This window comes from Schistocerca gregaria, chromosome X (genome assembly GCF_023897955.1).
Source record: "Schistocerca gregaria isolate iqSchGreg1 chromosome X, iqSchGreg1.2, whole genome shotgun sequence".
Taxonomy (NCBI): domain Eukaryota; kingdom Metazoa; phylum Arthropoda; class Insecta; order Orthoptera; family Acrididae; genus Schistocerca; species Schistocerca gregaria.
This window is the reverse complement of record NC_064931.1, coordinates 154,445,758-154,459,225: the sequence shown is the minus strand read 5'-3', so window position 1 is coordinate 154,459,225 and position 13,468 is coordinate 154,445,758. Positions and strand designations below refer to the sequence as shown.

The window sequence follows — 13,468 nt, the reverse complement described above, 5'->3', positions numbered from 1 at the left end:
AGAGCAAAGCAGCCTGGAACATTGTCAAACAGGAAACATCTAACACTGCTAAAAAGATCTCAATCCACATATTAAAAAGAAAGATGTACCAGTAGGTAACCCTAAAAAATTAGCTGATTTTGTAAACTCATATTTCAGTAGTATTTCAAAAAAATTACAGCAGAAATTTCCAGATACGTATGATTTACCCACTCAGAACCAGCCAACAAACTCAATGGTGCTCTTGCCAACTGCAGAAAGGGAAGTGGCACTAGTAGTACATCAACTAAAAAATAAAACTTCAGTAGGACTTGATGAAATCCCAGTCTGCGTAATTAAAGAATGTAGAGACTCCATAAAGGGCCCATTAACAGACATAATTAATGACTCTTTTGAATCTGGATACTTTCCGTAGTACCTAAAACAAGCAAAATTTATACCTATCCTTAAAAAAGGAGATGTGGAAAATGTAGAGAACTACAGGCTGATTTCTATACTGTCTATCATTTCTAAAATAATAGAAATACTAGTCAAACAGGGACTGCTAAAATACCTGAATAAATATAACCTTCTTTCCAATGATCAATTTGGTTTTAGGCCAGGAAAAGGCACACAATCTGCTATAGCACAGTTCACTAAAGGAATTTTAGATGCACTGGACAAAGGTGAAAATGTAAGTGGTATCTTTTTAGACTTGTCAAAGGCCTTTGATACAGTTGACCACAAAATCTTACTTCATAAATTAGGGCAAATAGGAGTAAGAGGTGTGACAAAGAAGTGGTTCAAATCATACTTGGAAAACAGAGCTCAATGAGTTGAGATACCACAAGTTTCAAAGAATTCCCTTGTAAAACACCTGTCTGACACAGAACATGTGAATATAGGCATTCCACAGGGAAGTGTATTAGGCCCAATATTGTTTCTTATATACATTAAAGACTTCCCACAAAGTATCATACATGGAGAAAAAATACTTTTTGCTGATGACAGCAACATAGTAATAACAGGTGAAAATCCAACACAACTGTCAGAAAGAGCAAAGGAGGCTCTTGGTGATGTCCACAACTGGTCATTAAAAGATAAAGTAACCCTGAATGTAAAGAAAACTAACTATATCAACTTCCAATTGAACAAAAAACACAATGCTACAAGAATAAAAGTTAATAATAATGAATTAGAATGTGTAACAAGTATCAAATTCTTAGGGATGAATGTAGACAGCTAACTGGAATGGACAAACCATGTCAATATTTTGGCAAAGAAATTATCCACAGCATGCTATGCTCTTAGAATCCTTGCACCGGTATGCAATAATACCTGTCTTAAAATAACATATTACGGATATCTACACTCAGTCCTCAGCTATGGGATCATGTTTTGGGGAACATACTAACAAACTGCATTCAAAGTACAAAAAAGAGACATAAGGATAATAGCAAACAGCAACAACAGGGGCCACTGTTTAGAATTATTTAGAAAGCTTGGATTTCTAACTGTTTCTTGTAAATATATCTTTCAGAACATAACGTTCATTAAGAAAAATCCCCACATGTATAACACAAACAGCCTAATACATGACCATGAAACAAGATATTGTCACCACCTTCATCTAGATAGAAAGAACAAAGCATAGACACAAAAAGGTATATTTTATAATGGGATAAAACTGTAAAACAAATTACCACAGGAAATTAAAGAAATAAATGAGCATCTCACTTTCAGACAAAAGCTTAAAACCTTCTTAGTAAGTAAAAGTTGTTATACTGTAAAAGAATATGTAACATAGATATAGATTATTAGCAACATATGACATTATCACCAAAATATAATGTAATTATAAATGTGTGTATGACTAGTTATAAAAACTACACCAAATATGAGAAAGCTGTTTCACTGTAAATGTAAATGTGTGTTCTTGTATTATAAGCTGATGACATCCACACAATATATATTGTTCCACAGATGAATAAATAAATAAATAAATGAAATTAAAACCACAGTGAAAATCCCGTGAAGTCTTATGAGACATGTTGCAGTATCAGTGGTATGCCCATCAATCACATCACACCCCACTTTTCAGTTATGAGTGCTCAGTGAACTTGTAAAGATACCTAGATAATAGTGTCTCCTGCCAAGTATGAAGTACTGCTGAGGACTTTCACCTGATTTTAGGTGGTCCATATAATATAACTGTTATGTGTTTCCTTCTTAATGACAATTTTCGGTCACATACTGCTGGTGCAAATGAGATGCTCCTATAGTGTTTCGAACTGGAAGTGTTTGATCACCCAGCACACAGCCAAAACTTGGCTCCCTGTGTTTTTCCTCTCTTCACTCATGTGAATCGCTGGCTATGAGGACAGCATTTTGGCACAGACAATGACCTGCAGACCAGTGTAAAGAATACATAGAAATCACAGGTGGCTGGCTTCTATGACAAGGGTACTGAAAAGTTGGTACCATGCTACAACAAATGTCTAAGTGGGAGTGGTGACTATGTAGAGAAGTAGCTAGAAGGTGTAACCACATTTTGCAAATGAAACATTTTTGATTTTCATTGTGGTTTCCATTTCATAAACTATCAGAAGTTGAAAAAAAAAGTAGTCCTGAAACAATATTATTGTGTCAATGATACTGAGCAAGTGGGAGCTACTTAAGAAGCATTTTATGCCTCCTGGCTAAAGACAAACATCTTTAAGACAGTGTTAACCATTGAGAAAACTATGAGTATTATCGATCATGATTTTATTGGAGAGATGATGGTAGCCAAACATAAAAAGGACACCAAGTTAGTAAAGGGAGTATTTGTGCTTGAAAAAAATTCTTAGCAGACTAACTAAAACATTTAGTACAAATATGACAAATGAGCGACAACTGTGGTTAAATATAAGTCTGCATGCTTTTGTGGCCTTTGCCATTGAAACTAGAATTTTCCAAGTTATAAGGCTACACTATGTTCCTCTTCAACTCTTCTTCTTTGATATTCATCAGTTCACTCACACTGCTGGGATCTTCTCCATTAATCTTCGTGTGTCCAATAGTTGGCTGAGCACTGATGAAAACTAGTGTGTGTTCACTTATGAAAGGAAGTCTTTTCTCCATTTGTTCCACAGAAGCGTAGTTACTTGGTAAAATTATTGAGTCTACTAGTTTTAGTGTCTACAATGCCAATACAGACTACCAGGCAGAGTCTTTAGTTGTATCTGAGTTAGTACCTTCAGCTTAGTTCCATGTGATGCACCAGTGGTAGGTAAACTGGGCTTACTAGATAGAGTGAGCCATCACAATCAATGTACAACCTCTGGCAAGTGGCTTTATAGTGTTATGCAGCCCACTAACCTATCACTTGCTGTCTATGAAGCTATTGATCATGCATAATAACAGAAAAAGTATAATGACCCAGCATTATTATCTTAGATTACACTTTCAGAATTCTCTTGGTAGTATGGATTTGGTTCATAACAACTTTTGCTTGTTTCTGGTTTATAGTTCTTCGATCAATTTATGTCATCACTCTACTTGCTAAATGGGCTACCTCACTCTGGCATCTCGTGCTAGTCTTCACCACTTCAGCTTGTGATTTACACAGCTTTGCTGTTCTACACAAATGTTTGAGCCATCTCAAACAACAGGCCTTAAGTAATGTAGCATCTATGCCTTACTACGCCTTATTGTGGATGACACATTTATGATATGGCTGCACAGTAAAAAAGAGCCTCAAAGATCCCACGTTTTTGTAAATGACACTCATCCCAAAATCAACTTCACCTTTGAGATAAGAGTGAGGTCAGTATCCGATTCCTTGATGTGTTTGTCTATACAAAACTCGAAAATACTCTGAGGCACAGGACATATAGAAAGCTTACCAACACAAATGCACTGATGGTCAACAACTATGATTGTTTTTCCATTTAGAGGATCTTCAAATAAAGTAGTATTACTTATGTAAACAAGCAGAACAAGAACTTTCTTATCAATCTGTTAGGTTGTCATTTGTTACAAGAGTTACTGACTATGTAAGGATAATTCTTTGGAAAATTTTTATAAATACAACATTTTTAGTCAGTACAAAGTAAGACTTTTTCTGACCTACAATGGAGGCACCTGATCACCTCCCCTCCGAAAGAGAATTGACATGTTGCTGAAACAACTGTGTATAGGCAAAGCTGGCAGAGCAATAAGAAACATATTAAAGAGAATGAATGCTATACACATTTAAAACAAATTGTGGATCTACTTTTGCAAAATACCAATTAGAGCTGCAACTGGTGTCTAGATTTTAATGATGTATGATTGCTTGCCAAAGAATATAACATTTATGTCAGCAGACTCAGAGATACAGCTGAGATCAGCAAGAATGAAAGCAATATGAATAGAGATGATGGCTTAAGCTTCATGGATTCCTGTTATCAGGGAAGGAGTTGCACAGCCATAGTGTGCAATGAATAACAAACAGTTACCAGAAAGCCATCTTGGTAGCATGACAAAAATATTTTGGTACCTATACCTGTTCTCCTTTACTACATGTTATCACAACCAATCCAATGATAATGGCTTACCAATAGTAGCTGATGTTGAACAACTGAAGATTCCTGAAAAGACCCCAACAGGGGGGTCGAAATGTCAGATACTGAAGAAGTTCTAAAAGGAACATGATGTAGAATAATGACCCAGAGGACTTCAACTATAGTTAAAGCTCAAAGACATCATAAACTGTGGCCTAAAAAAATATGTACAAGCGAAGTAATAAAAGATGCTAATGAGTCACCTTGACTTAAAGCTACAGGGTGGCACACGAAATAAGTTACAAATTGTTTCTTTCACAATTTACGACACACATTAGATATCCCGCTGCAGTACCAGCAGAGCTTGGAAAAACAAATGAGTTATGAAATGAGGTGTAATTAACGATACTGCAGCTAGGAGACTAGTAAGCAGCAATGGCTGACAATGGAAGAGTGACGACACAGCAATGATAGGCAATTGTGTTACTTTTTCATGAAACGAAAAGCCTTGTTGTGACTCAGAGGCAGTTTCAACAACAGTTTAACACAAATGGGTCCCTTGCAAGAAGACCATCCACAGGTTGTACAGTACAACTGTGCAGGAAGGAACAGTATTGGAAGTGAAGCGACCTCGGCCTAAGCCTGATTGTTCGCTGGAGAATATTGAAGCGGTATGAGTTGCTGTACAGAGAAATCCCAAGAAATCGTGTAGAAAGGCAGCAGTGCAACTGGGAATATCCAGACGCTCCATTCAATGCATTCTTAAAAGTGACCTCCATATGTACCCATACAAGATGACCTGTCCACAGAAGCTCACTGAAGAACACAAGCAGCAGAGACTACTGTTTGATCATTGGGTGGAGGGTAGCGAAGAAACTCTCAATAACGTTTGGTTTTCAGACAAGGCACATTTTGATTTAGATGGTGTGGTTAACAAACAAATGTATGCTTTTGGGAGACTGAAAACCCACGAGTGCCTCATGAATGACAACATTATGCTCCGAGGATTACAGCATGGGCAGCAATTTCCAGTCACGGACTTATTGGACCCTTTTTCTTTGAAGAAACTGTGAACAGCGAGCGTTATTTGAGCATGCTTCACAATAGCTTCATTCCACAGCTTCTTGCTACTGCCTTGCCCTTCTACATACAGTGGTTCATGCAAGATTGAGCAAGGCAACATACTGCAAACACTGTGTTGGAGTTTTTACACCAGCATTTCAACATGCGGATCATTTCACTCAGGTTTCCAGGTCGCTTCAATGACAGACAAAATTACCCCCCCCCCCCCCCACCCCCCCAATAGTCCAGACCTCAATCCATGTGACTTTTTTCTTTGAGGGTACCTAAAGGAAAAAAATTTCCTGAAACATCCACATGATTTAATGGATCTCAGAAGACTTATTCTTCAACCTTGCAGTGAAATTACGGAAGACATGTGCCTTAGGGTAATCATTAACTTCAGTGTTCATTTGAAGGAAGTTAGGAAACGAAATGGTGGACATATTGAGCATGTGATGAGTTAGAACAAATCTCCATAGACGGATCTTCATTGCAGTATATGTTCCTTTCAGATTGTATTGACAATAAAGTTTATATTCAAAAACAAAATAGTAACACATTTCATGCGTACCCTGTACATTCTGAGAATGTTGCAAAGATAAAGACACCTACAAATGAGAATGTAGTGATACTGATAGAGGAAAGATAATGGCAATTCATGCAACTGCAAGGGAAGCTATGCGTGAATCCCATAACTCCCACAGTCAGATCCTGATGAAAGATCTATAAGAAAAGACTAAGAAGTTCTGCTTCTACATAACGTAACTGAATGGACTGAAACATTCCATTCAATAACTTATGGATCAGTCTAGTGTTGAACTGAAGATGTGAGGTGTAAAGATGAAATATTAAGTTACACATTTAAATATAATTCATACAAAAGCACACCTTCATACCAATGCATGACACACTCTCATGCACGCACGTACACACTATTAGAGTTTTAATATAATATGGTATTATTAAGAACATCTCTCTCTCTCTATCTCTCTCTCTCTCTATGTCTGTGTGTGTGTGTGTGTGTGTGTGTGTGTGTGTGTGTGTGTGTGTGTGAGAGAGAGAGAGAGAGAGAGAGAGAGAGAGAGAGAGAGAGAGAGAGAGAGAGAGAGAGAGAGTTTACTTACCACCAACCATATGCTTCATTGCACGTTGAGCTTCAGCCAGCGTTGCATATTCAATATATGCAGAACCCGTACCACAGCCTGGATGCAGTTTATCCATTGGAAATTCCACACTTTTTATGTTTTCAAATGCCTTAAATATTTCAAAGATATGCTCCCTTGTCACATTCCTTGACAGCTGCCCTATTTGCAGCTTTGTGTGTTTTGGAGTGGATGAATGCTCTCTACATTTATCCCTTCCTGGTGGCCTGCAATGGCACGTTATCTTAAATAGGTAATCAGAAATTGCAAATGACTTGATTTGCTTTCAGAGTTAAAGATCAACAAAATATCATATTTCATGAAATCATTTTCAAATTTTCTAAAATTTTTCAAAAACCAGTAATGACTCAATATAAGTGCCAACTTGGAATGGAGAAAAAAATGACAGTATAAGTCCATGATAATTTTCAAATGTAAGGAGAAGGAAAATGACAAAGGTGAAAGGAAGAACAAAAGAACACATAATGAAAATGGAGGGACTTTGTGGTTTCACTATTCAGTCAGCAACATGGTAATATAAGGCTCGAATTTCACTACAGTATTTTACTGCATTTCAGGCTCACACTTACATCTCATGCTTCCATTTCTTTACATGCCTAAGTCTTCCATAATATCATTAGTAATAGAATGATCTTAATACAGACCTCAGAAGCCAGAGACAGTGTTCATGTATGTGTGAGTTCTTGTGTGAATGTGTGTGTGTTTTCTACTTCACAAGAAAGCCTTAAAGCCAAAAGTTCAAATGTATAGCAGTCTTTTTGTTGTGCCTTTCTTTGACTCAGTGTCTCCTATTTATAATATGTAACAATCTATCCTTTTTATAATGATCTCATTATTCATTATTCCATCCTGGATTTTCGATTGTTTCACTCATAATTTAATAAAGAATGAAAAAATCTAAATTTGTGATAAAAATGACAAACATCAAATAAAGTGAGACACACTACTGACAAAACACGTGGGTAGAAGAAAAACATTTGCATTTTGCAAATTTATATATATAGTGTGACAAAAAAAGTGAAGCTTCCAGAAGACACTATTAGAGTTGCAGTTCTCTGTGACAGATAGAATGGCCACCAGAGTGCTTTACTGTTATTTGTGTTTGGTATCATTACCAAGTTTGGTGGTGTATACAAAGGGCATTGACAGTGTCAGATGTTGCCTGAGCGATCATTGCAAAAGACATGGTGATGCTGTGTGCTTGTGTGAGGCTTGAATGTTTAAGGTGCCTCATTATAGCTGACTGGTCAAATTGTGCAATATCCAGATTTGTGGAGCATTAGGTTGTTACAGTGGCCTGATGGTGGACTGCATGAGAATGTGAGGGGAGATGTTCTCATTGTCAAGGTTCTGGCCGAGTATGTATGAGCACTAAAAAGGGGGATCACCATATCTTGTACCAAGCACATCATAACTCCTTCACACCTGAAACTGCCATCTGAAAACCAGTAATGGACTCCCTAAACCATTCCCTGTCATCCTCCACCACTGTTCAGAAACTACAGCAGCCAAACTATGAAACTAATATCCTGTGCATAGACTCCCATTAACACTTCAACACAAACTGCTGCCTTTGGAGTGGTGCTGTGGCCAGGAAGCATGAACTACTGATGAATAGCACTGCATTGTGTTCAGCAATGAATTGCAGTTCTGTGCTACCCTGAATGGATGGCCTGCATGGCAGCAACTTGCAGAGAAGTCCCATTCTTCCTATGTTTTGGACAGGCACAGCAATGTTAATTCTGGAGTCATGATGTGGGGAGTCTTTGGGATGTAACTTCAGGTTAGTGTGGGTAGTGATTTAGGGGATCCTGATGGCACAACTGTATGTGACAGACATCCTGTGTTCTAATATCTAACTTCTTACGTGACAGTATTGTACTGCCATTTTTCAACACCAGGACAATGCTTCTTGACGCATGGCATATGTCTCTGTGAGCTGTCTGCTGATGGTGAGGTATTCTCATGGTCAGCAAGATCCCCAGATCTGCTCCTGATATAACTTGAGTTAGACCAGCTCAGACATCAACTCAGGATCAGTACCAGTATCCCGGATATCAAGGATTAGTTACAACCGTTGTGCTTAGCTTGCCTCAGGACAGGATACAATGGCTTTATGATACCCTCCAAACCCAAATAATTGCTTACATCCATGCTAGAGATGGTGCAACATCATATTGGTATGTGGGCTTGTACTGCCAAGTTCTGAATAATCTGGACCGATTTTGTAATGCTGAAGTAACATCACATACACTCTCAACCCACGAAATTTCGTTTCTTTCTTCCTCCTCTTCTGGGTGGTTCACTTTTTGTCACACAGTGAATAGAAGAAAATTTCAAATACAGACAAAAATAACGAAATCTGGAAATGGAAATCAAAGTCTGTTTTACTTTCATTTACAGAAGAAAAACATGACTGAATATAAACACATACATCCATGCACTGACTCACAGTCTGAGGAAAATCCTCAGACTCATTCCAAGTTTCCTGACGGTTTGGCCAATTTGTTTGGCAGTATGACTGACTGACAAACTCACAAACTCTCTCTCTCTCTCTCTCTCACACACACACACACAATGAGAAACAGGATGGAGGGAGTGAGGGGTGGTGTGGAATGTGTATGTATTCAAAGACAATAACAGGACAGGATACAGTAATGATAGAAGGGAGGCAGAGCAGAAAAGTGTAGAAGAAAGATGGAGGACATGGAATAACAGAAAGAATGAAGGAAAGGTTAAAATGTGTGAGTTAAGTTGAGTTAAAAAAGTAACTGTCAGAGTCTGAGGTGGGCCTAGGGGCAGGAAAGTGGAATGAGTTGGGAGCAGGATAGAAAAAGAAGCAACTGTCAGTGCCATGGCCTCTATAATAGCCCCAATTCTTTTGGTCTCTCCAACATCAAATATTACCTCTCCCACTGTTTGACTTAGGCCAAACCCACAATCTCCTCCCAAATAACTGTGAATGGCTACATTGTCAATTGCAAGTACTTTATTCATGATACCACCTATCATTCAATTCATTAAATGATCATATGCCAGGCTATCCAATGGACAATTTGAGTACCCTTTCTAGTTACCCAGTACATTACACCTACCATGTGGATGAGATATACTGATTCTGTCTCCATAATCTGGACTCAAGGCAAGGGCACACTGTTCTCATTCATTCAGATCCTTGACGTCTTCTTGCCCATGTGTTTCACTTGCTATCTTGGAAAACACCTCTATGATGGCTCCACAAGATCATACGTTCACATCTGAAGTGCCTAACATCAGAATATATCCACTGCAACATTTGCCAGCCAACTGACACCAGAAAAATCGCTCACATATAGCATGGCCATCCATGGACGCCACATTTGCAATTATAATTAGTCCCTCTCCTAGCACACTGAAAGTCTAGTTAAGACCTTTGCAGAGTAAAACTTCTCTTCCATTCAAATGAATCTTTAATTCCCCCCCCCCCCCCCCCCAATGCAGATCTAGCAGTCCTACCACTTTACAGGACACAACCTGAATCACTGAATACAGATTGCCACTGGAAAAACTGAATAACATTCTCTACTACAGTTTTGACCACATCTTATTGTACCCTGAAATGGAGAATATCCACTCCCACAATCATTCCCACCCCTCCTAAACTGATATTCAGCCACTTGCCATTCAAATTTCCAGCTTTACTACTGACAGTTCCTATCCCAAGTACAGGGTCACCTTTGGAACCTGCCACATTACTTTATAGCTTTCCTGCAACCACCGCACAGCATTCTGCATGGTGACCATAAAAAAACTATTCATCCAGATGGTTGTCCAGAATCAAACAGCAGCTGAGGCTCAAATAGACTACCAAGTTGCAGAACATACTACACAATATAATACGGTATGCTTCAATAACGACTTCACAAGCTGTGCCTTCTGGATTATCCCCTGTTACCACCCACTTTTCTTAATTAATCAAATGGGAACTGTCCCCATAACATAGCTTCCATTCCCATGATCATCATCAGTGGCAGCTGCTGTGTAGGAGCACAAGAGCACGTGAACACCCTCGCTTTTGATACCTCGTGGATTTATTGGTTATTTTTCTCTGAATGCTGTTAAACATAACATATATGCAGTAATCTGAAATATGCTGCACTTAAATATACCATTCTATGCTACATTGCAACTCAACTAGACTCCGTGAAACTTGGCATCTGGGTCACAAACACAATTTAAGGAACTTTTAACGCATGCTCAACTGGCATGAGGTAATTGCATTATGGATCAAATATAGAGAGATTTGGTAAACAACATGCACAGTTCATAGCATGTGCAGCAAGGCCTTACCTCTCAACTACAAATTTATGTCAATACCATTACGTGGTACAACACTGTGGCTGGCTTTTATCATAATTCATTTGGCAATTGACATAAATCCTGATAGATGGTAGCACACTCCTTAGATATGACAATTCACTCACTATACAGTAAAATTAAATATGATATTAGTATATGTTATAGTTATACTGACAGAAAAACCTGGTTTGTGGGGTGCTGAATGAGTTATATTACACTAAGTTTTGGATTTTCTAATAGAGTAATCATTTCATATTCCTAACAGGAGAGTGTGCCAGTTTAGTGGATTTCTTTTATCTGTAGTCAGGTGACCATGTTGGTAGACATTACTACATTAATTTAATCATTTCCACAAAAAGGCAGTTTGCTTCTCAAGTTGATTGTTTAATGGGTGGGTGACAGTACAAACACAAAACAGTGAATCAGATTCTGTGTGCAGTGTCAAGATGAAATTTGTTGATTCTATTTTACGTGCTAGCAGAAAATTAAATTACCAGAAAAAGTTAGCTGAAAAGGAACTGGGACCTACCAGTCCACATCTGTTGATTGAGAAAGTCTTTGCAAGCAAACACTTAACAAAAAAGTGTACAATAATTTATGACATTGTGTGGGTGCAACGTAAGAAATGGAATGTATCGTTTTCCATGTCTCATTTTCAGCTTGGAAGTTAATTTGTGGGCTGATAGGGATTGTCTGAAAAAATAAAAAAGTACAAAAAGTCCCACTTCATCTACATCTACATCTACACGGCTACTCTGCAAATCATACTTAAGTGCATGGCAGAGTGTTCATCAAACCACTTTCACATCAATTCTCTATCATTTCACTCTAGAGCAGCATGCAGCAAAAACAAACACCTGTATCTTTCCGTGTGAGCCCTGATTTCCATTATTTTGTTATGATGATTGTTTATTCCTATGTAGAGCAGCATCAGCAAAATATTTTTGTATTCCAAGAAGAAAGTTTGTGACTGAAATTTGATGAGACAATCCTGCCGCAACAAGAAAAGCCTCTGTTTTAATGATGTCCACCCCAAATCCTGTATCATGTCTGTGACACTCTCTTCCCTATTTTTTCATAATACAAAACATGCTAACTTTCTTTGAACCTTCTTAATGTAGTCTGTTAATCCTCCCAGTAGCTCAGTGGTCAGTGTGACAGATTGTCAATCCTAATCGCCCGGGTTCGATTCCCGGCTGGGTCGGAGATTTTCTCTGCTCAGGAACTGGATATTGTGTTGTCATAATCATCATTATTTCATCCCCATTGAAGTGCAAGACGCCAACGTGGCATCAAATCGAAAGACTTGCACCCGGCGAACAGTCTACCCGATGGGAGGCCCTAGTCACACGACATTATTATTATTATTTAATCCTGTGTCATAAGGGCCCCACGACATGCAGCAGTACTCCAAAAGAGAATGGACAAGCGTTGTTTAGGTAGTCTCTTTAGAAGATCTATTGCATGTTCTAAGTGTTCTGCCAATAAAACACCATATTTGGTTCACCTTCCCCACAACATTTTCTATGTGTTCTTTCCAATTTAAGTTGTATATAATTGAAATTCCTAGGTATTTAGTTGAATTTATTGCCTTTAAATTCGATTGATTTTATCCTGTAATTAAAGTTTAATAGATTCCTTCAAGCAGTCATGTGGCCCAACAAGCACTTTTCATTATTGTGGGTCAATTGACAATTTTCGCACCATACAGATGGCTTTTCTAAATGATTTTGCAATTTGTTTTGATCTTTTGATGATTTTACTAGACAATAAATGACAGTATCATCTGCAAACAACCTAAGCTAGCTGCTCAGTTTGTCTCCTAAATGCTTTATATAGACAGGGAATTTCAGAAGGCCTATGGAACTACCCTGGGGAATGCCAGAAATCAAGTCCATCAATTATTATAAACTCTGACCTTTCTGACACGATACAACTGAGGTTATATTCCATAAGTATGCAACACGATTACAAGCTACTTGTGAGGTATGGTGTCAAAAGCCTTCTGGAAATCTAGAAATATGGTATCAATTTTAAATCGCTTGTTGACAGCATTCAATGCCTTGTGTGAGTAAAGAGCTTGTTGTGTTTCCTAAGAATGGTGTTTTCTGAATACATGTTGACTATGTGTCAATAAACTGTTTTCTTTGAGGTAATTCTTAATGTTCGACCACATTACATGTTCAAAAATCCTGCTGCATATCGACGTTAGTGATATGGAACTATATTGCCTTTCTTGAATATTAGTGTGACCTGTGCAACTTTCTAGTCTTTGGATACAGATCTTTTGTTGAGCAAGCACTTTGATTGTTAAATATTGAGCTATTGTATCAGCATTCTCTGAAAGGGATGCAACAGATATGCACTCTGGACCAGAACACAAGCTTTTATTAAGTTATTTAACTTGCCTCACTACTCTGA

The 13,468-nt window shown here is 38.1% G+C and overlaps 1 protein-coding gene across 1 annotated transcript in view; it reads right to left on the bottom strand.

The window, feature by feature from the left end:
• LOC126297948 (uncharacterized) overlaps positions 1 to 13,468 on the bottom strand; it is a 98,312-nt gene that overhangs the window by 30,901 nt on the left and 53,943 nt on the right. The window contains exon 3 of the mRNA XM_049989269.1: positions 6,671 to 6,915. Coding sequence (XP_049845226.1) covers positions 6,671 to 6,915 — 245 coding nt within the window. The remainder of the gene's footprint in view (positions 1 to 6,670; positions 6,916 to 13,468) is intronic.